This window comes from Podarcis muralis, chromosome 18 (assembly GCF_964188315.1).
Source record: "Podarcis muralis chromosome 18, rPodMur119.hap1.1, whole genome shotgun sequence".
Classification (NCBI taxonomy): Eukaryota; Metazoa; Chordata; class Lepidosauria; order Squamata; family Lacertidae; genus Podarcis; species Podarcis muralis.
The window spans coordinates 4,970,707-4,995,712 of record NC_135672.1 but is presented as its reverse complement, the minus strand read 5'-3'; the positions used below and the strand labels follow the sequence as shown (position 1 = coordinate 4,995,712).

Genomic DNA, 25,006 nt, shown 5'->3' with positions numbered 1-25,006 from the left:
GATGACCCTCTGGGGACCCCTCCAGCTCTGTAGTTCTACGAAACAATATACTAAGCAAAGTGACAACAGGAACCTGCCTGTATTAGGAAAAAGGTGGCTGTGGTTTTCAAGGATGCTAAAACAGAGCGAGCAAAACGGTATACCCTCCCAAATTTCTCTGATGAAAATAGGGACATCCTAAGGAAAACTAAGTTTGGTGGGTGGCGCTGTGGGTTAAACCACTGAGCCTAGGACTTGCTGACCAGAAGGTCGGTGGTTCGAATCCCCATGACGGGGTGAGCTCCCGTTGCTCGGTCCCTGCTCCTGCCAACCTAGCAGTTCGAAAGCACGTCAAAGTGCAAGTAGATAAATAGGTACCCCTCCGGCGGGAAGGTAAACGGTGTTTCCATGCGCTGCTCTGGTTTGCCAGAAGTGGCTTAGTCATGCTGGCCACATGACCCGGAAGCTGTACACCGGCTCCCTCGGCCAATGAAGCGAGATGAGTGCCGCAACCCCAGAGTCGGCCATGACTAGACCTAATGGTCAGGGGTCCCTTTACCTTTAAGGAAAAGTGCGACATTCCAGGATCAAATCCGAAACTAGGATGGCTTCTGAAAATCTGGGACTGTCCTTGGAATATAGGGATGCAGGGAGGGTCTGGAATGGGAGAAACCAAGAAGGTGTAACATAGACAGATTTTCTTGTCCATAGGTGGGAGCAATTCGGGAGGGTTTTGCTATGGGTGCTGTTGCTGTTTCCTCTGAACGAGGAACAGATGGGGCAGGTCTGACTTCGGGGCTGCTGCAGCCTGGAGCCATTACTCAGTTGAGCAGCCCCAGCTGGCGCCAGTGCCGTCGCTGAATGGTGAGGCGCCCGCTTGTGACACCTCACAGGCATCTAGCACCCGCCGCTGAACAGCAGGGAGAGTTTTCCCATTAAAATGTTTTTATGGGCTGCGTCAGAGGACAGAGGAACTGACCCTCAGCCCTGCAGAGGTGAGGCGGAAGAGGAGGACATTTTCAAGGGGAAGCAGGTGGGCCCTGGAACAAACAGATCCTGGGTCAAGGGCTGAGAGGGTCTTTGACCTTGCTCTGCCCTTCACTGATGGATGGAGAGAACACAACTCTGCACTCGATGAAACTCAACGTTCTGAGGTGCCAGGCAGACCTTGAAAACCACACACACTAAACAACATTATTCCATCTCGGTTTCTGTTTGCGTTCTTAAAGTCCCTTGAGTTTCATGCTTCTGCGCGTCCAAAATTTGCACGACCAGACCTGTTAAAGACTTTTTTAAAGTGAGCTGATCATCCATTCCTTCCCGGTCCCACTCTGATTTATGGCTCCATCCTTTCCACACCTGCTCAGGTGTACATCCCTCGGAATTCAATGGGTTTCACTCCCAGGGGAGTGGAGGAAGGATTGCGCCCTTAACAAACAAATCAATGAGATTGTGATGAATGTGAGCATCTCAACCGCATAGAAGAGCATGGTGTCTTGCAGTTATTAATATTTTGGGGGGAGTAGCAGGAAAAGTTTGAGGGGTTCCAGTGCCCCTCAATCCAAATCACAAAATTGTAAGTGTCACTCTTGGCGGAGGGGGATATCTATTTAATATCTATCAATCGTCTGTTGTTGTTGATCTTGCTCTTCTTCTTCTTCTTCTTCTTCTTCTTCTTCTTCTTCTTCTTCTTCTTCTTGTTAATTCAGCCTTTATTGGCATAATTTAGACAGTTTAGACAGTTTAGATGCAGGTGGCGGTGTGGTCCAAACCACTGAGCCTCTTGGCCTTGCTGATCAGAAAGTCGGCAGTTCGAATCCCCGCGACAGGGTGAGCTCCCGTTGCTCTGTCCCAGCTCCTGCCAACCTAGCAGTTCAAAAGCACGCCAGTGCAAGTAGATAAATAGGTACCACTCTGGCGGGAAGGTAAACGGCATTTCTGTGCACTCTGGTTTCCATCACGGTGTCCCATTGCGCCAGAAGCAGTTTAGTCATGTTGGCTTCATGACCCGGAAAGCTATCTGTGGACCAACGCCAGCTCCCTCGGCCTGAAAGCGAGATGAGCACTGCAACCCCATAGCTGCCTTTGACTGGACTTAACCGTCCAGGGGTTCTTTACCCTTTTTCTTTGTTAGACAATAGAATCGTAAGAGTGGGAAGCAATCATCCACAAAACGTTGCTAATCAATACCTATTAAACACATAAAACGTATAAAAGGCTCAAGAGCCACCATTAAGTAAGATCTAGAATTGCCTTTGTGCCATGCGCATTCCTTTGGCTGCGAAGAGCCCTTGCCAAGTAAGTGCCCACCTTCCTTGTTTTGGACCATGGCGGGTGTGTGGTTTATGTACCCACAAACCTGGCCTGAACGCCATCCCTCCCTTTTCACAGCTGTTCATGGTGGACAACGGAGCGGACGACTGGCGCATCGCCATGACCTATGAGCGCATCTTCTTCATCACCTTGGAGCTCCTGGTCTGCGCCATCCACCCCATCCCGGGCCAGTACTTCTTCACGTGGACGACCCGCCTGGCGTTCACGTACGCCACCTCGGAGGCCAACACCGACGTGGACATCATCCTCTCCATCCCGATGTTCCTACGCCTCTACTTGATCGGGCGGGTCATGCTCCTCCACAGCAAACTCTTCACCGACGCCTCTTCGCGGAGCATCGGGGCCCTCAACAAGATCAACTTCAACACCCGCTTCGTCATGAAGACCCTCATGACCATCTGCCCCGGGACGGTCCTCCTGGTCTTCAGCATCTCCTCCTGGATTATCGCCGCCTGGACGGTCCGCGTGTGTGAGAGGTAAGTCCCGGTTCTTCTACTCCTGCCGAGGAGGGCATAGCAGGGGAAAGGATGGCACTCGCCCAGGGGGTCTTTGGTGCCCCCTGCCGCAGCCGAGGGGAAAACCAGGTTCCTGCACCCGTTGAGCTCGTTGGGTTTGCTTGGTGCTGACTTCGAGTCTCTCCGCTTTCTCCAGGATGGAGATATCCCATCATTTCCCCCCCTTCCTTTTGCTTTTTACTGATTTGTTAACCCAAAAATCCCAAAACAAAAAAGAAAAAAGGCTGTGTGGAATAACGAAGACTAAAAAGTGCAAACCACAAAGCATTACAGCCTGGAAGTACAAAGATGCAGTGTGGCTGCAAAGGGATAATAAGGCATTAATTCACTCAAAGACCTGCATTATCACAAGCAAAATATAATAATAATACCACAATCATTAGTAGTAGGAGTAGACGTAGTGTATGTATAATATTAAATGTCCACAAATTTCACATAAAGTTCCAATGCAAATTTATTTTTCCTTTTGTTTTATCAACATTGCATTCCATTTTCTGTAGGGAGTTTTCATTCTATCTCATTACTGCATCTTTTATATCCTAACCATAATACAATTATGTCTAATTATTTCTGTTGCTCATAGTTCAAATCTTGCTTGTGAATTCATTGAATTATAATATTTCTTTGAATAGCCTGGAAAATGCTTCTATAATTCCATAAGGCAATTGTCATTAAGTTCTCATATTTCAGCTGCTGGCTTTTCTGATTCAGCACAGTCACTTTTCTTATCCATTTTTCTTTGGTGGGAACTTCTTCATCTTTCCATTTCTGTGCATAAAGAATCCTTGCTGCTGTAGTTACATACCTAAACAACTCAACCATCTTTTTGGGGGTGAAATTCTGTCCCTATAATCTCCAGGAAAAAAGCTTCAGGGTTGTTGTTTTGGTAAAATCTAACATTTTTTATTATCTCATCATATATCAATTTATTAGCAGCCTTCTCCCTAAGGTCCCAGGGCAGGTTATAACAATTAATACACAACAGTAACATTAAAATGCAATATTAAAAACAGTTTAAAGCAATACAACTATAGAAAAGGCCCCCCATAAAGTTTGTCCCATAGATTAAAATTTGTGATGCTGTTCCAAAATAGCAGGCAACACTTAAGTATACATTCCCTAAAAAACCAGAGGCTTTTTTATTAGGGATAATAGGGGAGGAGGTGAAAAAGGAGGATTGTAAACTATTTCAATATGCCACGGCTGTAGGCAGGATTCTTGTGGTTCAAAAGTGGAAATCACAGGAGATCCCAGCGGTAATAGAGTGGCAGACCAAAGTTTTTGAGTATACAGCATTGGCTAAAATGACTTATAAAATTCGAGACCAAAAAGGGACAAAGTTTGAAGAAGAGTGGAGTAAATACGTTGCATACATAAGAATTAACTGTAGAAGTCTAAAAACTATAGCAGGGTTAACATAAATCCTGTGATGTGTATAGAGGGTAAATAATAATCTGCAAGAGAAGATACAAATTAAGAAAACCGAAGCAGGGAAGGAAGGAAGTCTGGGCGTGCACTTACGCAGTGTAAATAAGACGACACAAAATGATGATTGTAAAAGATTAAGTTTTATTTATATTTGTGAAAAAATCAATAAAAAGCATTTGAGGGGGGGAAAGCAGGCAACACTGTCGCATGGAAGCTGAGGTGAATTTGGCACATTTCAATATATTCAGCCTATTTTCAAATGCATACAGTAGCAGCAGGTCAGAGGAGGAATTTTGGTGCTGTTAGGATTTTAATGCAAGCCTATATCTAATTCTCCCTTTTGGAAACAGTAAACAAACATGAGCACAGAACCAGCCTTCAAAATTTGCACTTATCACAGTTTTGCGGTGAAGCTCTCCAGCCAAGTAATGCATGCAAAAGGGGAAAAAGAAAAAGTTAGTGGAAAATAATAAATAAGATGCATTAATATTGCAGGAAAGTCCTATCAAAAACGCTTCTGGGTCAGGCAAAAATTGCATTTAAGAAAATGTGTAAAAGGAGAAATTTGCACTAGAGTACTGGCAAATTGGCATGAGGGCATTAAAAACAAGATAAAAATAAAACTATTACTACTAGTAGTATAGGGGACGCGGGTGGCGCTGTGGGTAAAACCTCAGTGCCTAGGACTTGCCGATCGTATGGTTGGCAGTTCGAATCCCCGCAGCGGGGTGAGCTCCCGTCTTTCGGTCCCAGCTCCTGCCCACCTAGCGGTTCGAAAGCACCCTTAAGTGCAAGTAGATAAATAGGTACCGCTTTCTAGCGGGAAGGTAAACGGTGTTTCCGTGTGTTGCGCTGGCTCGCCAGAGCAGCTTCGTCACGCTGGCCACGTGACCCGGAAGTGTCTCTGGACAGCGCTGGCCCCCGGCCTCTTGAGTGAGATGGGCGCACAACCCTAGAGTCGGACACGACTGGCCCGTATGGGCAGGGGTACCTTTACCTTTTACCTTTACTAGTAGTATATTAGTAGTATTTATTTATTTCCTGCCCTTTGGCAGGTTCCAGGGCAGGTTCCAGCCATTTAAAATTCAGAATTATTATTATTATTATTATTAGCCACCCATAATTATTATAAATAATAATAATAAATCACAATTTATTATAAATAATAATAAATCATTAATAATGAATTAATAATAATTATTTTATTTATATGCCACCCAGCCACTCTGAGCAGCTCCAACAAAATATTGGAAACACAATAAAAGCCCAAACGTTAAAATCTTCCCTGTGCAGGGCTGTCTTCAGGTGTCTTCCAAAAGTCATATATTGTTTATCTGTCTGACATCTGATTAAAAACAGTTAAATCTGATTATGGTCACAGGAATGAGGTCCTGAAAGCACACATCTCAGGCGTCAAATGCCTGGAGAACTGAGCTTAAGACTTGGGAGAAATCGAGGGAAACAGAAACAAATTCACCCCTCCCTCTTTGCGCCAGACCTGGGCTTTCCCCTCGGCTGTGTTGGATCTAGGAGGGCGCCCCACACTTTCCAGCAGGAGCCCCCCCCCCCACCGCGTTCGTCTCTGTGCCATTCGTGTGTGTCGTTTGCTTTCTGGACCTTTTGCCCTGTTCTTCCTCCGGCCTGGAAACTGCTCAATAACGTGCTGTTGTCGTTGTTTTTCCTCCTCTCGAAACCGCTGTGCTTCTCGTAGGGACAAACTGTGAGTTCCGATTGGCTAGCAGCCGGGTAGACGCAACCCTTGCACGGAGGCCAAGACTTGCTCAGAATTTAAGATTAGCTGCAGCTTGCGGGATTGGCAGTTTGGGGTGTCGTCTGGGGGGGGGGTCTGGGGTAGAAGAAACCCTGGGTGCTGGTGGTGGTTGCGAACTTTGAACAGAATCCCAAAGCTAATCTAGCTTTCGGAAGGAAGCTTTGTCCATCTATCCATTCATCCATATGTCCTTCCTTCCTTCCTTCCTTCCTTCCTTCCTTCCTTCCTTCCTTCCTTCCTTCCTTCTTTCCTATTTTCACTTCACCACCTCAACCTTCCCGTCCAGAGAATTTACTCCTCCCAAAAGCTTAATATCTTCCAAAATTCTCCCCATTCAACCCCTCCCATCTTAAGATGTTTGCATTCCTAGATGATTGGTCCTTCTTTCTCAAGAGGAAACAACGCATGCATGCAAGATCTTGCCCTTGTCGTCCTTCGCATCTAAATTTTGCATGGCACACACATGCAATTTACTTAAAGTGTTTCGTCCCCATCTTCCTCATTTGTGATGTGTGCATTGAAGGATCTGTCCCAGACCCTCTCCCTTCAAATCTGCATCATAATGAAACCTTCCAGAACACTAGATAATGACAGATGTCCATCCGCTTAGGAAACCTTACTGCAAAGGCAGTGAACCTTAGGCCTGGGGACAAATGCCTCTCTGTCTGACCCTCTCTAGGCCACATCCTCCTCTCCTCAGACCACTCCAATCACTCACCACTGCTTTGCTCCCTCCCTTGGGTGTTCTTGCCTGGTTGGCTGTAGGGATGGGTAGAGAAACTAAGAGAGGATATATTTCTTAGGTATTATCCATCTGGAAGAACCAGGTGCACAAAAACAGAATGGGGGATTCCTGGCTGTACCTGTGAAAAGGATCTGGGGTCTTAGCGAACCACAAGCTGAATATGAGTGAACAGAGTGATGCAGCAGCAAAAAAAGGGAATGCTATTCTAGGTTGTATAACGAGAAGTCAAGCGTCCAGATCAAGGGAAGAAACAGTACTGCTCTGTTCTGCCTTGGTCAGACCACGCCTGTGTGGGAATGTTCAGGGATGCAGGAGAGGATATATTGTTTGATTATAGCCTTTTCAACTTGTGTTAACAAGTTCACAATTTAGCGGAGTAACATTCCCCTTTTTAAACTCACAGCGGATGCGTTTGGTCAGGCTTGCTAAAGCCTCTATAATAACTGTTCTGGTATTTTCCCCTTATTCCCTCATAAAAGATAAGACACGACACATATATAAAAGTATAAAAAGAGTTTACTCACATTCTGTTCACAATCGGATCCCAGAAGGCAGACTTAGCTTAGAAAAGTAACATACACCTGGAAACTATCTCATAAGGAGACAGTCCCTTTGTCCTCTCTGGGCTGGAGGCCAAGAGAGCATCTTTGGCTAAGCCGATGTTGCTTCTTCGATGCATGTAGTCAAAGAGAGAGAGATGGCTGCCCTGCCTTGTGCTTTTGTCGTTACCTGCACAGGGGAGACCACGCCCACCTCTAGTCCCATGCAGAGGAAGTCTGTCCCAGCCCAGAAGGAAACAGGAAGTTTACCTGCTGGCTGGACAAACATCCCTCCCCATGCGCAAACATGTTCACTCTAGGAATGTTGTACTTGACTGCTCTTGTGTTTCACATCCCACAACCTGGAATGCTGTGTGCAATTCTGGGTGCCACAATTTAAGAAGGATGTTGGCAAACTGGTAGGTGTGCAGAGGAGACCAAGCCTTATGAGGAACGGTTGAGGGAATTATACCCAATGTATGTAGCCCAATAGAGAGAAGACTGAGGGGAGATATGATGGCCACCTTCAAATGTCTTCAGGGCTGTCATATGGAAGAGGGAGCAAGCTTGTTTTCCCCTGCTCTGAAGGATAGGATTGAAACAACGGATTCGTGTTACAAGAAAAGACATTCCAACTAAACATCAGGGAGAAGTTTCTGACTGCAAGAGCTGTACAACAGTGGAACGACTGCCCTTGGGAGGTGGTTGACTTTGAAGGTTTATAGGCAGAGGTGGCATGGCCATCTGTGATGGATGCTTTTGCTGAGATTCCAGCATCCTTTCCAACTCTACGAATCTATGAAAAGAGGATTAGAAAAATATCACAGAGCAGGAGATGGCTATTGCTGGACCCTTGCCATGTTGGCAATGTTCTGTGTCCAGTGTCTGAGCTCCTGAATACCAGTTTCTGGAAACTGCCGCAGGGGAAGAGTAGCCACGTCCCTCACTTTCAGTGGGCCTACTCTGAGCATGGCAAACATGGGCTAAAACCCAGTTCCCCCTTCCTGCCCACCTCCTCCAAACCCATCCCACCTCCTTTCGTCCACAAAAGCTGGTGCCCCCATAAATCCTCAGCCTTTAAGCTGTCCCGAGGCGGCGGCGTCATTTCCTGGAAATTTATCACGGCTGCCAGGCAGGCATTCAACCTTGAGAGGGGAGCAAGGAGGGGGGTGGCCCTGTCTCCTGCACCCTCGTTCTCTCCTTGGCGCAGCAGGACGGGTGGCTGGTGGTTGAGGAAGAACCCTCTTAGATGCCAAGATGGAGAAGCACCCCGGAAGCCCTTCCGTGAGCACCAGGAGCTCAGCCAACGCGCCATGGATTTTTTTTCAGGGCTGCCTGGTTTTCTCTGTGCGAGAAGCAATGAGTCAGGCCACACTCAGCCGTGAAGGGAGCCGAGAAGGCTGCGTGATTCAAGCGCACATGCACACCCACTGCCAGAGGAGAGCCAGAGGAGACTTCCATCCCTCCCTGGCCCAGTGATGCCCGCTTTTCACAGAACCATAGAACTGCAGGGACCCTGAGGGTCATCTAGTCCAACCCCTGCAATGCAGGAATCGCATATTTTGGGGGGTATTGGAGGGGAGAGACAGAACTGCCAGGCAGCTAAATCTTGCCACCCCTGTTTATCATCGTCGTCATCGAATCATAGAATTGGAAGGGTACTCCAAAGGTCATCTAGTCCAACCCCCTGCAATGCAGGAATTACATCATGCCACCCCTGTTTATCATCATCATCAAATCATAGAATTGGAAGGGGGACCCCAAGGGTCATCTAGTCCAAACCCCCCTGCAATGCAGGAATCGCAATTAAATCATCACCATCGTTATTTATGGCCCACCTTTTCCCCTGGGACCGGGACTCAAAATTAAAACCAATGCAGAGAAAATGCAGAAAGCTAAAGATCTATCAGAGATAGCAGTTTGGGGGAATAAAGCAATTAAACTACAATTGAACTGAGAACAATATAAAACTGAATCTTTGCAAGCTAGCAAAGCTGATGTGGGTAAAACCTCAGCGCCTAGGACTTGCCAATCGCATGGTCGGCGGTTCGAATCCCCGCGGCGGGGTGCGCTCCCGTCGTTCGGTCCGAGCGCCTGCCAACCTAGCGGTTTGAAAGCACCTTCGGGTGCAAGTAGATAAATAGGGACTGCTTACCAGCGGGAAGGTAAACGGCGTTCCGTGTGCTGCGGTGGCTCACCAGATGCAGCTTTGTCACGCTGGCCACGTGACCCGGAAGTGTCTGCGAACAGCGCTGGCCCCCGGCCTATAGAGTGAGATGAGCGCACAACCCTAGAGTCTGGCAAGACTGGCCCGTATGGGCAGGGGTACCTTTACCTTTAAAGCTGATCTAGCGAAAGCAACATAGCACCATTGAAAGTCCTTTCCTGGGAAGCAGCCAGATTTTCCACGATGTGCATCCTGCATTGCAGTTGTGGGGTTGGACTAGATGACTCTGGGGTGGCCCCCGCTTCCGACTCTGCAGATTCCCCTGCCACCCCTTGCATCCTTTTCTGATGTTCCGAGCGAAATGTTCAATGGTTCACAACCGCCGCTGCCCTTCCCTGGGCAAGGAGGGCTGGATAGAGCTGGGGATGGAGGTCTGGGGGTCCACCAGCTCTAGCTGTGCAAGGTGAATAGAAAGAAAGAAAGAAAGCAGCAATCCTAAATTCCTCCTCTTAACATTGCTTGGCGTAGTCAGGCTTGTCTGGGTCTTTCTGTTCCTTTAGTTTTTTTCCCCTCCTGGGGGGCAAATTTTTGCATTCCTCTATCCCACTCTTACCCCCTGCATGCCACTCCAAAGCACCCTCTTCTCCGCTAACTTCCAGTGCATCTTCCGAAATCCACCACGCTCCATGCCGGTTCTTTTCCAAGGTAGGGGAGGAGGTTATTCTCTCTCTTTTCTTTCCTCCCCCCCCCTTCCTTTTTTGCCTGCAGAGATTTGCACTGAAGGGTTTTGCTGAAAACCGTGAACTTTCTTTACTCAGGCCACACAGTTCACCTGCGGAACTCAGTGCCACAAGATGTGGCGGTGGCCACCGTTTTGGTCAGCTATACAAGCAGGGCGGGCAGCAGGCAGATAGGTATTTGCAGGGGGCACTGCAATTCGTGCATTGATTACAGACACAAGTGATCGGATAAAATTTTGCCAAGCTGAATTGATCTCTTTGGGAAAACCGTACAATTTAACAAGGCAAAACTCAGAGAGCACAGTTGTGGGCCTTATTTTAGTGGAAATTGGTAGACTATTGAAGAGGAGGAGTAAACTGCTGGTAGCCATGGTGTCTTCATAGAACCTCCTTGATCAGGAACAGTCTATCTCTAAATAGTAATTGCTGGAACAAGCAGGTCTGGCATGCAAGCCCCCCCCCCCCAAAGGGTATCAGAAGTTATCTATTGGATTGCCAGGTGGTTTGATCCAGCCAGGCTCTCTTGTATTAAAGACTCGTCACACTCATTGAACTTAATAGACCTTTCTAATTTAGGCCACATTTGTCCTATCCTTTTAAAGCACCAATTTAAACATTCATGGCTCCCCCCACCACCCCCAAAAAATTCAGTGTGTGTACAAGCAGGAAGGTGTGCAGAGTAGGGCAACCAAGATGATCAGGGGTTTGGAAATGAAGCCTTATGAGGAACAGTTGAAGGAGCTGGGTATGTTTAGCCTGGAAAAGACGAGACTGAGAGCAGCTAGGATAGCCATCAAAAATGGGGGTGGAGACGCTCCTTCAGGCATATGGGGCCAAGGCAGTTCAAACATTTAAAACTTCCCAATAGAGAGCTGTCTTCTGATGTCTTCTAAAAGTCAGATAGTTGTTTATTTCCTTAACATCTGATGGGACGGCATTCCACAGGGCGGGCACCACCACTGAGAAGGCCCTCTGCCTGGTTCCCTGTAACCTCACTTCTCGCAGGGAGGGAACCGCCAGAAAGCCCTCGGAGCTGGACCTCAGTGTCCAGGCTGAACGATGGGGGTGGAGACGCTCCTTCAGATTTACAGGGCCAAGGCTGTTCAGGGCTTTCAAGGTCAGCACCAACACTTTGAATTGTGCTCAGAAACGTCCTGGGAGCCAATGTAGGTCTTTCAAGACTGGTGTTATGTGGTCTCGGCGGCCGCTCCCAGTCCCCAGTCTAGCTGCTGCATTCTGGATTAGTTGCAGTTTCCGGGTCACCTTCAAAGGCAGCCCCACTTAGAGCGCATGGCAGTAGTCCAAGAGGGAGATAACCAGAACCATAGCTGTTAACCTTCCCTTTTTTGCGGGAAATTCCCTTATTCCAGTGCCGTTTCCCGCTGCTTCCTTCTGCTATCCCGGATTGTTAGATATCCCGTAGACTGTCCCTGGGATAGGTGAGGCTGCTGATCCCTTATTTTCAAATCTGAAAGTTGACAGCTATGACCAGAACATGGACCACTCTGGGGAGACAGGGAGCAGGCAGGGAGGGTCTCAGATGGAGCTGGTAAACAGCTGCCCTGGACACAGAACTTACCTGTACCTCCATGGACAGCTGTGAGTCCAAAATGGCCCCCAGGCTGCCCACCTGATCCTTCAGGGACACAATTACCCCACTCAAGACCAGGGAGTCCCCCACACCTGCCCGACCCCTGTCCCCCAAAACAGTCCTTCTGTCTGGTCAGGACAGATGCATTATTTCCCATTTCTTCTGAATATACCAACCTTATTTCTGCAACATTGCAAGGCATTCCTTGCCCGCTCTGGTGAGAGGAGCCCTGGGCTCCTGCCCTGAAGGCGCTGAAACCTTCCAGCGAATCAATAGCAATCCTAATTAGCACCACGAGCAATTAAGTCACACTTCCCCCCATCCCCCCCCCATAGCGCTTCTTCAAAACTAATCTGCGCAGCTTTAAACGCTCCTTCGCTTTCCTCCAGAGAGGAGTGACGCTCAGCTCGGCAGAATAAATCCCTCTGCGGGTATCACTCCACTCATCTCACATTAGCGCTAATTTGCTGTGTGCGTCTGAGTCGGGCGTTAAATTGCAAAGCCCTTTTCTTTCTTTCTTTCTTTTGCAAAGCGCTGTTGACATTTCCCTGTTCCCCCAGGACCCTACAAATATTCACAGGGGGCTTTCCCGTTTTTTTCCTTTCTGGCTTGTAGGTCTGTATGCTCGGGATTGGCACTCAACAGCCGCTGGTTGAAGCAAAACAAAGCAGCCTTTCTTAACAACCCAGAAGCGTTACATCACAGAATCTTAAAATTGTAAAGCTGGAAGGGACCCCTGAGGGTCATCTAGGCGAGCCCCCTGCAATGCAGGAATCTCAGCTTAATCATCCCTGACAGATGGCCAACCAACCTCTGCTTAAAAACCTCCAAGGAAGGAGACCCCATAATCTCCCGAGGGAGACCATTCCACTGTAAAATGGCTCTTAAACTGCCGGAAAGTTCTTCCTGCTGTTTAGTCAGAATCTCCTTTCTTGTAACCTGAAGCCATGGGTTCGAGTCCTGCCCTCTGGAGCAGGAGAAAACAAGCTTGCTCCATCATCCATGTGGCAGCCCTTCAGATATTTAAAGATGGGGATCCTATCCCTAGGGACCTGGGTGGCGCTGTGGGTTAAACCACAGAGCCTAGGGCTTGCCGATCAAAAGGTTGGCGCTTCGAATCCCCGCAACGACGGGGTGAGCTCCCGTTGCTCGGTCCCTGCTCCTGCCAACCTAGCAGTTCGAAAGCACGTCAAAGTGCAAGTAGATAAATAGGTATCGCTCTGGCGGGAAGATAAACGGCGTTTCCATGCGCTGCTGTGGTTCTCCAGAAGCGGCTTAGTCATGCTGGCCACATGACCCAGAAGCTGTACGCCGGCTCCCTCGGCCAATAAAGCGAGATGAGCGCCGCAACCCCAGAGTAGGCCACAACTGGACCTAATGGTCAGGGGTCCCTTTACCCTCTACCTTTACCTCCGATCTCCTCTCAGTCTCCTCTTTTCCAGGCTAAACAACCCCAGCTCCTCCAACCGTTCCTCATAAGGTTTGGTTTCCAGACCCTTGATCATCTTGTTTGCCCTCCTTTGCACACCTTCCAACTTGACCTAAAAGCATTCTGGATCTTCCAAAAGAAACACACAGTTTTCATGTATTCCTCCCCCCTCTTGGTTCGCTGCTCTGGTTCGCCAGAAGCGGCTTAGTCATGCTGGCCACATGACCCGGAAGCTGTACGCTGGCTCCCTTGGCCAGTAAAGGGAGATGAGCACCGCAACCCCAGAGTTGGCCACGACTGGACCTAATGGTCAGGGGTCCCTTTACCTAGACGAAAAACCAAGTGGCCACTGTGAATTTGCCAGCTGGATAAAATTCCTACCAGGCCCCTTGGGCAACAAAGGCGACCAACCACAGGTCCATAGCAAGGTCAAAAACAAAACGATGAACTAAAGGGAGGGTGGGTGGGTGACCCGCCGAAGCCCAGCAGCGCAATGAGGGGGAAGCGCTGCCACAGCCGCATTTGAGCAGCTAAACCCCGCCCCCAAGCCTCCGCCCGATTGGTTGGCTGCCAGGGGGCGTGGCACAGCAGCCGGGACAGCTGAGCAGGGGCCGGAACCCCCCCCTGCTAACGCGGGAAACGGCTCCCGCTCACAGCACCTCCCCTCTGGAAGGAGGAGAGGCTTTCTGTGACCTGTTCAGTCATTGCTATTGAGGGAAAGCCTGAGCCGGTGGTCTAATGACTTCAGAGATTTCTTGGTATTTTAAAAAGGTAAAGGGACCCCTGACCATTAGGTCCAGTCGTGATCAACTCTGGGGTTGCGGCGCTCATCTCGCTTTACTGGCCGAGGGAGCCGGCGTACAGCTTCTGGGTCATGTGGCCAGCATGACTAAGCCGCTTCTGGCGAACCAGAGCAGTGCACGGAAACGCCCTTTACCTTCCCACTGAAGCGGTACCTATTTATCTACTTGCACTTCGTGCTTTTGAACTGCTAGGTTGGCAGGAGCAGGGACCGAGGAACGGGAGCTCACCCCATCGCGGGGATTTGAACTGCCAACCTCCTGATCAGCAAGCCCTAGGCTCTGTGGTTTATACCACAGCGCCACCCGTGTCCCTCTTGGTATTTTAGGGGATCAGAATAATGAGACCTGAACGCATTTCCGCTAAAGATGGGGAGAATGTTCCTCTGAGCTCACAACCCCACCAGCAATCCTCACTTCATTGCGATGACCTCTGTAAAGATCACTTGACCTTGTGGGGGACGCGACGGAGCTGAATGTTGGGACATCCAGGACAGGAATGATGGAGAACTTACTAACGCAGTGCAGTTAACCTGTGGAACTCCCTGCCACAGGAGACAGTGACGGCCATCAGACTTGGATGGCTTTAATAGAGGATTGGACAGATTCATGGAGGGGGGGCTATCTAGGGCTACTAGCCAGGAGCGCTATGCTCTGCAGGCAGCAGTGCTTCTGAATGCCAGAAACTGCAGGGAGGGAGACAGATCTGGTGCTAGGATCCTGCCTGCAGACTTCTCATTGGGGAATCTGGTTGGCCACTGTGAGAACAGGATGCTGCTGGGCCACTGGCATGATCCAACAGGTAATAATAATAATAATAATAATAATAATAATAATAATAATAATAATAATAATAATAATTTATTAATTATACCCCGCCCATCTGGCTGAGTTTCCCCAGCCATTCTGGGCAGCTTCCAATTGAGTGTTAAAAACAATACAGCATTATTATTATTATTATTATTATTATTATTCCTAGCTGAGACCCTTCTTATGGAATACAGCGGTACCTCGGGTTACATTCGCTTCAGGTTACATTCGCTTCAGGTTACAGACTCCGCTAACCCAGAAATAGTACCTTGGGTTAAGAACTTTGCTTCAGGATGAGAACAGAAATCGTGCAGCAGCGGCACAGCGGCAGCAGGAGGCCCCATTAGCTAAAGTGGTGCTTCAGGTTAAGAACCGTTTCAGGTTAAGAACGGACCTCTGGAACGAATTAAGTACTTAACCTGAGGTACCACTGTATTCCCTTGCATATGATGACACAGATTGAAAAGGCTTAGGGAAACAGTATTTGGAGGAGGAAGAGGAGGACTTTCTTTTGAGTAAACTTGCATAGGATCCAGCTTCAAAGAGAATAGAAGTAAAAGAATCAAACATACTGATTGGGGGAAAAGCAGTCTTGTACCCAAATAGGAATCTTGACTTTGTTGCACCCAAAGAGGAATCTTGACTTATTTTTTTTTTTATGAAACAAACAAAACCCTTCAGTCTTTGAGCTGCAAAAAAAAAAAAGTTAGAGGGTGTTCATCCAGTGGAGTTCTCTGCTTGCAAACCCAGAGAGCAATCTTGCAACCACAGCTTTGAGAATGCAGGAATGGACACTTTGAATTGTGCTGCTAATGTTCCGAGGCTGCCACAGGGATGGAATGAGAAGCCATATTTAGAACCAATGCAAAATATGGGCAGGAAAGGGATTCCCCGGGTCTGCAAAACTCAATTTCCAAATCACTGTTGGCTAAGATCAATGCTTCATTCACAGTCCTGGAGCAAATATGCAATGTGAAATAACAGCTATCCTTCAAACAGGGAGGGCAGGAATTGCCCTTATCTGAATTTTGCAATGCAGTTGTCCGAGGAATATTGTGTGGGGGGAAAATTAGGGCAGTGTGTGCTTTGCGGTGCATGCACTGGTGAAAATAACCTGAGGCCCTACCATATTGCAAAACGTTGCTTTGCAAGAAAATGCGTCTGTTAGTTAAACCCCATGCAAACATTTGTATATTGGGAGAAATTTGCACCAGAAATATTGTATATTGGGAGAAATTTGCACCAGAAATGCTGCCCAGCTTTCATATATCGCTGGGCAGATGAGGAGAACGGAATTTAAAATGAGAAACCAAAATCAACAAGTTCTCATTCATTTTGGATCCACATTTAAGGTGACAATTTAAAACTGAAACGCACCCAGTCCAGTGCAAAACTCTTCCATCCTCTGTGGCAGCCTGCAGTGGGCAGAGATTGGGCACGTGGGGGGGGGGGTGTCCTACTGTAGCCCCACCCTCACGGTTATGTGTGGGGCAGGCCAAGGGCGGACAGGAAGAAGCCAAGAAGGTTTTGATGGAGACTTCCCCCCCTCTCCTTTTACTCTCTTTCGGCCCAGATACCATGACAAGCAAGACGTGACCAGCAATTTCCTGGGGGCCATGTGGTTGATCTCCATCACCTTCCTTTCCATCGGCTACGGGGACATGGTCCCACACACTTACTGCGGGAAAGGAGTCTGCCTGCTCACTGGGATTATGGTAAGGTACCACTTGCAGCCTGTATCTTTCCTGCTGATGCACAGATTACCCTTTGTTTCTTCCATTTCCCTGCTCTTCCTCCCCTGTGTGTTCTGCCTTTCAGCTTATAAGTCTTCTTTTTTCCTCTTCCCTCCCTGTACCTCTTTCCTTTCATGCCATGCCTTTCAGATTGCCTTTCAGAGACTGCCTTGCTTTAATTTCAGGTGTAGGTCAGCGATTTAAAACAACAGCAACATGGTGTCTGTGAAGTTAACTCTTTACTCAAAACAGCGCAGGCTTGGTGACCCAAGGAACTCTTCCCAGTAGGTCTTGCCCCAATGAGACAGTTGCAAGTAACGAAGGTCCCCACCTTCCCACAACCATCTAAATCCTCTCCAGGGTTTTTCTCAAGCAGTTGCAAACTGAGGCTGGATTGACAATGACCTGTCATTAGATATACTGTGGTACCTCGGGTTACAGATGCTTCAGGTTACAGACGCTTCAGGTTACAGACTCTGCTAACCCCGAAATAGTACCTTGGATTAAGAACTTTGCTTCAGGATGAGAACAGAAATTGCGTGGCGGCAGCGGGAGCCCCATTAGCTAAAGTGGTACCTCAGGTTAAGAACAGTTTCAGGTTAAGAACAGACCTCCAGAACGAATTAAGTTCTTAACCCGAGGTACCACTGTACCGTTCTAAAACGTCACAGGGCATACTTGTAAATTGGATTGTTTTGTTTTCATTTATATAATTTTTTTTAAAAAAAATCTGTTTTACCATTTAGACTATTCATTTAAACAACCTTAAAATACAGTGGTACCTCGGGTTACATACGCTTCAAGTTACATACGCTTCAGATTACACACTCCGCTAACCCAGAAATAGTGCTTCAAGTTAAGAACTTTGCTTCAGGATGAGAACAGAAATCGTGCTCCGGCAGCGCGGCGGCAGCAGGAGGCCCCATTAGCTAAAGTGGTGCTTCAGGTTAAGAACAGTTTCAGGTTAAGAACGGACCTCCGGAACGAATTAAGTACTTAACCCGAGGTACCACTTTTTAAGTTTTACAGAAGATTGGAAGAAATATACGAATTATTTGAAGAGCAACTGTAATCAGCAAATTACACTAGCAGGACTACAAGAAGCTTTGTAAGGAGAAATGTATGAAGCATTGCAAAGTAGAGGAAGAATAGAGATATGAGTTACGAATTAAATGTAATTGTGGAAGTAAGAAATGTGTATTTAGTGAATAGACTGGAAAATTTTCAGATGTGATTGATGGAAGTAAAAAAAATATGATATAAGATATGAAAGTATGTTTAATTACTGTTGAAAATGATATGTTGACAAACTAATTAAAAATTTATTTTAAATATATATAAGTCCACCCCTTAGAGATTTTGGTAATTGAGTGGCATGTTACTAACTTACCGTATTTTTCGCTCTATAAGACGCACCAGACCACAAGACACACCTAGTTTTTGGAGGAGGAAAACAAGAAAAAAAAATATTCTGAATCTCAGAAGCCAGAACAGCAAGAGGGATCGCTGCGCAGTGAAAGCAGCAATCCCTCTTGCTGTTCTGGCTCCTGTGATAGCTGCGCAGCCTGCATTCACTCCATAAGACGCAGACACATTTCCCCTTACTTTTTAGGAGGGAAAAAGTGAGTCTTATAGAGCAAAAAATACGGTAAATGAAAATATGGGGCACACTGCAGTGTACTTCGATATGGCTCACTTCTCCCTTCTCCTTTAGCAGGCAGGCATCCAACTGGTTTGGCTTTCCCTATTCTAACCCACCCTCTTCCTTGTCCTGCAGGGTGCGGGCTGTACAGCTCTCGTGGTTGCCGTGGTCGCCCGGAAGCTCGAACTGACCAAAGCGGAAAAGCACGTCCACAACTTCATGATGGATACACAGCTATCAAAGCGGGTAAGAGGTGCAACGCCCTAGGCCCCGATCCTCAACATAGACAGAGTGTGGGTGGTTGTCAACCCTTGTCCTGCTCAAGAGTAAACCCATTGTGGGTCATGGAGATGAATAACTTGAGCCAATCCATTTTCCGTGGGTCATCTCCAACGCTGGTCATACTCAGAGTAGACCCATTGAATTCAGGTGGGCATGAGAACGTGAGGACCATGAATTTCAATGGGTCTCTACACAGAAGATCTTTACTTAGAGCAGGGGTCTGCAACCCTCGGCTCTGGAGCCGCATGTGGCTCTTTTACACCTTTGCCGCGGCTCCGGGGCGGATACTAGCGAGGGGAGGAGGCGCATTGTGCGCCCCGACACTCCCCACTGTGGCGGGCGCTGTACTGGCTGTGACGTCGCATGGGGGCGGTGCGTGAGTTAGTCACGCACCGTCCTGACATCACCTTCCCGCCCGCTGTCAGATCGGACATTAAGGTAAGAAACAATATATGCAGTGTTATATTTGTTTTAAATGTCGCAATGGTTTTGTGGCTCCCAGTTTTTTTTTTCCTTCGGAAACGGGTCCAAGTGGCTCTTTTTGTCTTAAAGGTTGCAGACCCCTGACTTAGAGGATAATGCATGCAACAACCTCCTCTACTGCCGTTTTATAAAACTCACAGGATTGCTGTTCCAAAGGCAATTCCTTGCAGCGGCCATTCAGAGAATCAAGACTTGACTCTGTGAAAACAGTAATATTTATTTATTTCATAATATGCATGCATCCCTTAATTGTTTTTTTAAAAACCCTCAAAGCAGTGTGTGTGTGTGTGTATCACAATAAAATGATCCGATAAGGAAAATTAATAGCAATGATTTAAAGTTAACAATAAACTAAAAACAGATTAAAACTCTCACCACCTTTCTAAATATCTGGATGGCAAAAATCTCTTTAGCAGACGCCAAAAAGGGTACTGGGATATCAAAAGGCCAGGAGTTCCAAAGTGTAGATCAGGGGTCTGCAACCCGCGGCTCCGGAGCCGCATGTGGCTCTTTTACACCTTTGCCGCGGCTCCGGGGCGGATACTAGCGAGGGGAGGAGGCGCATTGTGCGCCCCGACACTCCCCACTGTGGCGGGCGCTGTACTGGCTGTGACGTCGCATGGGGGTGGTGCGTGCATTAGTCACGCACCGTCCCGACGTCACCTTCCCGCCCGCTGTCAGATCACGGCTCCAGAGATATATTTGTTTTAAATGTCGCAATGGTTTTGCGGCTCCCAGTTTTTTTTTCTTCGGAAACGGGTCTCTTTTTGTCTTAAAGGTTGCAGACCCCTGGTGTAGATGCTGCCACACTAAAAGACCGAGTTCTTAATTAACTCCGAATAGTTAGCTTTCTTAAGACATGGGTGCAACATAGCATCTTCACAAACAATCCTCCATGGGGTCAAACTTGGATTGGTTGGTGATAATCGAGAGCGATCACAATGGGAGCAAGGTAGGATTGGTCAGAGACTGTGCCGTCACGAACTCCAGAGAGCCTATTTTTTTGGAAGAGCGCCGCTTACCTCCTCAGACTTCTCCTGCCTGTCTGATGCCCATCTCCTTTTCTTTCCCCCTTTCCCCCTTCCCCTCCCCAACCCCCCAGGTGAAGAATTCTGCCGCCAACGTACTCAGGGAAACGTGGCTGATCTACAAGCACACCAAGCTGGTGAGGAAGATTGACCATGCCAAAGTACGGAAACACCAGCGTAAGTTCCTCCAAGCCATCCATCAGTAAGTCAAACATGTTTACCTGCTTCAACCCCCCCCCCCCAGTGCCTGCTGCTTCCTGCTCCCACCCACCCACCCTCCATCCCCCTGTTCTGTTGTCCAGGTCTCTCCCTGGGGGGTCCCTGCCTGAAAGGATGGGAACCCGCCCCACTAAATAGGATGCACCGTTCAATCGTTGCAAAAATCTGCTGCTAGCTGGGGGTGGCATTGGGTTGTTATACGAAACCTACCCGTATCGTGTGGGAATGTTCAGGGATGCAGGAGAGGATATATTGTCTGATGATAGCCTTTCCAACTTGTGTAAACAAGTTCACAATTTAGCGGAGTAACATTCCTCTTTTTAGACTCACAGCGGATGTGTTTGCTCAGGCTCGCTAAAGCCTCTATAATAACTGTTCTGGTATTTTCCCCTTATTCCCTCATAAAAGATAAGACACAACACAGTCTTCTATAAAAGTATAAAAAGAGTTTACTCACTCACATTCTGTTCACAATCAGATCCCAGAAGGCAGACTTAGCTTAGCAAAGTAACACACACCTGGAAATTATCTCCTAAGGAGACAGTCCCTTTGTCCTCTCTTGGCCAAGAGAGCATCTTTGGCTAAGCAGATGTTGCTTCTTCGATGCAAGTAGTCATAGAGAGAGAGAGATGGCTGCCCTGCCCTGTGCTTTTGTCGTTACCTGCACAGGGGAGGCCACGCCCACCTCTAGTCACATGCAGAGGAAGTCTGTCCCAGCCCAGAAGGAAACAGGAAGTTGACCTGCTGGCTGGACAAACATTCCTCCCCATGTGTAAACATGTTCACTCTAGGAATGTTGTACTTGACTGCTCTTGTGTTTCACATCCCACGTATCGGAGGTCTGTGTGGGAATGTTGTGGATAGTAGGAGAGGATATAGTGATTAAATATTATCCTTCATCACCCACGCTAGTGAGTCAGTAGCAGAGTCCATTTCCCCCAGTATACAGCAGGAAGCTAGTTGGTAGATTCGTTTGGATCTCTTTACTTAAGCAGTCCAATCTGGCTTGTCCAGATTGGGTTTGATCCTGGTAAATTCCCCTTTATTCCCTCTTAAAACAATAAGGACCACAACAGTCTTCTTTCAAAAGTAATGATAAGAAGTTTACTTACATTCAGTTCACAGTATGATCCTAAAGGCAGGCTTTAGCTTTTAGCTGCAGAAGAGAGTGTGAGTTTATCCCATATGGGGACTGAGCCCATGTGCTGCTGGCTGAGAAAACAAAAAGACTTCAAGAGAAGCAAGAGAAGAAGAGAAGGAAGATGGCTGTGTGACCAGCCCTTTTATGGGGTCTCCTAGGGTCACGCCCATCTACCTGGTCACACGCAGGGGGAGGATGCTCCAGGAAGTCCTCCTGGCTGGAGCAACATCCCCCTGTGTGTCCACTCTGGGCAAACAGGAACTGTTGTATTTGACTTCTTTCTGTGATGTTACATCCCACAGTCTGCGCCACTTTGATTTGGAGCCACATACTGGCCTTGTCCACATCTAGGTATTGCCATCGCTCCCTTGGAGAAGACTCAAGAAACCATAACTGTCATGGGAAAGGTTAGGTTCATTCTGTGGGAATGTTGAGGGAGGCAGGAGAGGATTGTTTTTGTTCAGTCGTTTAGTCGTGTCCGACTCTTTGTGACCCCATGGACCAGAGCACGCCAGGCACTTCTGTCTTCCACTGCTTCCCGCAGGAGAGGATATATTGTTTAATTCTATCCTTCCCAACTTGTGTTAACATGTTCTATAATTTAGCAGAGTAACATTTCCCTTTTTAAATTTGTACAGCGGATAACGTCTTTGCCAGGCTTGTATAAGCCTCTAAAATAAGTTTCCTCATAATTCCCCTTTATTCCCTTATAAAACAGACACGACACAGTCTTGTATAAAAGTATAAAAGAGTTTACTCACACACATTCTGTTCACAGATGGATCCCAGAAGGCAGACTTAAGTTACAAAATATATACACCTGGAATCTATCCCATAAGGAGATAGTTCCTTTGTCCTCTCTTGGCTGCAAGCCAAGATGCCAAGAGAGCATTTCAGGCTAAAAAGATGTTGCTTCTTCAAGGAATGGAGTCAGAGAGAGAGATGGCTGCCTCCCCTGTGCTGTTTTGTTACCTGCACCGGTGAGGTCACGCCCACCTCTGGTCACATGCAGAGGAAGTCTGTCCCAGCCCAGGAGAAAACAGGAAGTTCCGACTGGCTGGTCCAGACATCCCCTTTTATGTTCACTCTAGGAATGTTGTATTTGACTGCTCTGTGTTTCACATCCAAATATAACAATGTAGAGCAACGGTTCCCAAACTTTTTGGGGGGACCTCCCCCACTTGCTTCCACAAATGCACCCCCAGGGCTTCCTACCTCTATCATACAAAAAGCAGAACAGCGGTTTGCACGAACCACTAATAGTGGGGTGGGAGAGTTAAAAAAAATAAAATCACATCTGGTAAGCAATGTGTCCCTTTGGTTTCAGATAGTACATGGGAAGACGAGTCTAAAAAGTCTGGGATGCAAATTTTCACGGCCCTCTAGTGAATATGGTGGCTCATTTACCAGAAGTAACGCATTTCACATGCTCCAACATTTCTCCCGTGAAAATAGGGATGTCCTAAGGGAAAGCGGAGCATTCTGGGATCAAATCAGAAACCAGGACGGCTTCTGACTGTCCCTGGAAAATAGGGGGACTTGGAGGGTCTGGTGTTTAGTGCTAACTTTGGAAGTATATACTCGATTCTGACCAAACATAGCCACTCAGAGCAAAATATACATAGGAGACTTGGTTTGGGAAAGTACCATATTTTTCGCTCCATAAGGCGCACCTGACCATAATGCGCACCTAGTTTTTAGAGGGGGAATTTAAGGGGGGGTATTTAAAGGGAGCGCTAAGCAGAGCCTGTATGCATCCCAGGCTCTGCTCAGCGCTCCCTTTCACGAGCTGCGCGGAGTGTGTGTGTGACTCTTGGGGGCTTTTCCCCGAGGAAAAGCCCCCACCCACTCCACGCAGCTCTTTAAAGGGAGCGCAGTTCTTGCGGGCTTTTGCGGGGGGTGGGGGAAGTGAGAAAGCCTCGCTCTGTCACTCCCCCCACCTCTCGCAAGAGCCACACGTTCTTTAAAGGGAGCACAGCTCTTGGGGGCTTTTGCGGGGGGTGGGGGAAGCGCTCTCTCTAGCTGTTCTGGCTTCTGGGGTAGCCCGCAAAGTCTCTGCAGGGCAGCAGGAAGGCTTCGCGGGCTACCACAGAGCTGCTTTAAAGAGCATGCGGCTCCTGCGGGCTTTTCTATGAGGAGGGAGAAGGGACTGACTGGCCGCAAGAGCCGCGTGGAGCTTCGGGACTTTTCCTGCCTGCCTCCCCCTTGCATTCGCTCCATAAGACGCACATACATTTCCCCTTACTTTTTAGGAGGGAAAAAGTGTGTCTTATGGAGCGAAAAATACGGTAGCTGCATCTGGGGTAAGGCAATATTGCCGGTGGTTGAGTGCCATTAGACAAGAATATAGATACATGCAAGAAATTGCAAGCTTCCTCTGCATCATGGTCAGTGGCAGTGGCGTAGCGTGGGGGGTGCAGGGGGGGCCGGCCGCACCGGGCGGAACATCTGGGGTTAGGGCAAATCCACAGGTTAGGGGGCGCAAATCCACGGGTTAGGGGGCGCAAATTACTTGCCTTGCCCTGGGTGCTGACAACCCACGCTACGCCACTGGTCAGTGGGTCTGATAAAAAAAACCATGCCCCATATCTAGATTTCCTAACACAACCCAAGTCTAGAAGTGCAGCTTCTGGTTACCTTCCAAGATCCCGGACAGCACCTTTGCCGGATATTCGGTCAAGGACAGCTGCTGCCTTCGCCACACAGACTTTCATGTGTTTCAAACATTTGTGTTTTTCAAATCCCCCTCCCACATCCGTGTTAACCATCTGCTTGTGTGCATCGATGCAACATGGGGAGGAGAGGGAGATGTGTTGGTGTGGCGGCACGCACAATTGCACGTCGAGGTGCCCTCGCTTCCCCTTGCGTTGAAGGCGATCTACGATGAGATGGTTTGCCAGCAAACCAGAGTGTGTGAACTTGCAGAGCTGTGTGCCGTCAAAAATAACCTTGAGGCGACAAAATTGTGGGTCCCTGGCTTTCGTTTACATGCAGTGTGTTATCAGTAATGTTAAGTTGTGGGTGAACATATCAGACGACACAGCGATTCTTCAAACAGCTCTTGTTTATTCACAGGCCAGGACAGAACTGAATTCAGTCAGCCTGCTTATATAGAGCTCCAGTACAACGTTACTGTTACAACTTTCTAATGCTATCCAATCACGATCCCTTATTTGCATAACTATCTACAGTATCCCCCTGCTGGCCCAGGGTGAGAACTTCTGTACATGACAAGTAATGTCAGGGCAAGGGTGGGTGGCTGAGGGAGAGGGGGGGGGGGTAACCAAACTGACAGAACCGGAATCGGTGGCGCTCTCAAGAGTCCAACGCTTTTCCCAGCCAGTGTCGGTGATACTGACCTAGACGGATTGGTGGTTTAGCTCAGTGGAAGGCAACTTCCCTTGTAAACAAAGGACCTGAATCTTACCTGGTCCCCCAAGCTCAGCTGTCTTCCATACAGTAGGATGCAAGTTCGATCGCACGCCTTCCAACGTTTCCCCGATGAAAACAAGGACGTCCTAAGGAAAAGCGGGACATTCCAGGGTCAGATCAGAAACCGGGATGGCTTCTGTAAACCCAGGACTGTCCCTGGAAAATAGGGACACTTGGATGATTAAATATACATTCCCC

At 48.0% G+C, this 25,006-nt stretch overlaps 1 protein-coding gene across 3 annotated transcripts in view; it reads left to right on the top strand.

The window, feature by feature from the left end:
- KCNN1 (potassium calcium-activated channel subfamily N member 1) overlaps nucleotides 1-25,006 on the top strand; it is a 91,648-nt gene that overhangs the window by 56,801 nt on the left and 9,841 nt on the right. For 2 of the 3 annotated variants that reach the window (XM_028713798.2, XM_028713797.2), the window contains exons 4-7: nucleotides 2,371-2,789; nucleotides 16,422-16,563; nucleotides 18,359-18,469; nucleotides 20,091-20,218. In XM_028713798.2, the coding sequence (XP_028569631.2) occupies nucleotides 2,371-2,789; nucleotides 16,422-16,563; nucleotides 18,359-18,469; nucleotides 20,091-20,218 (800 nt within the window). The remainder of the gene's footprint in view (nucleotides 1-2,370; nucleotides 2,790-16,421; nucleotides 16,564-18,358; nucleotides 18,470-20,090; nucleotides 20,219-25,006) is intronic. The other variant, XR_013391210.1, reaches the window with a different exon arrangement.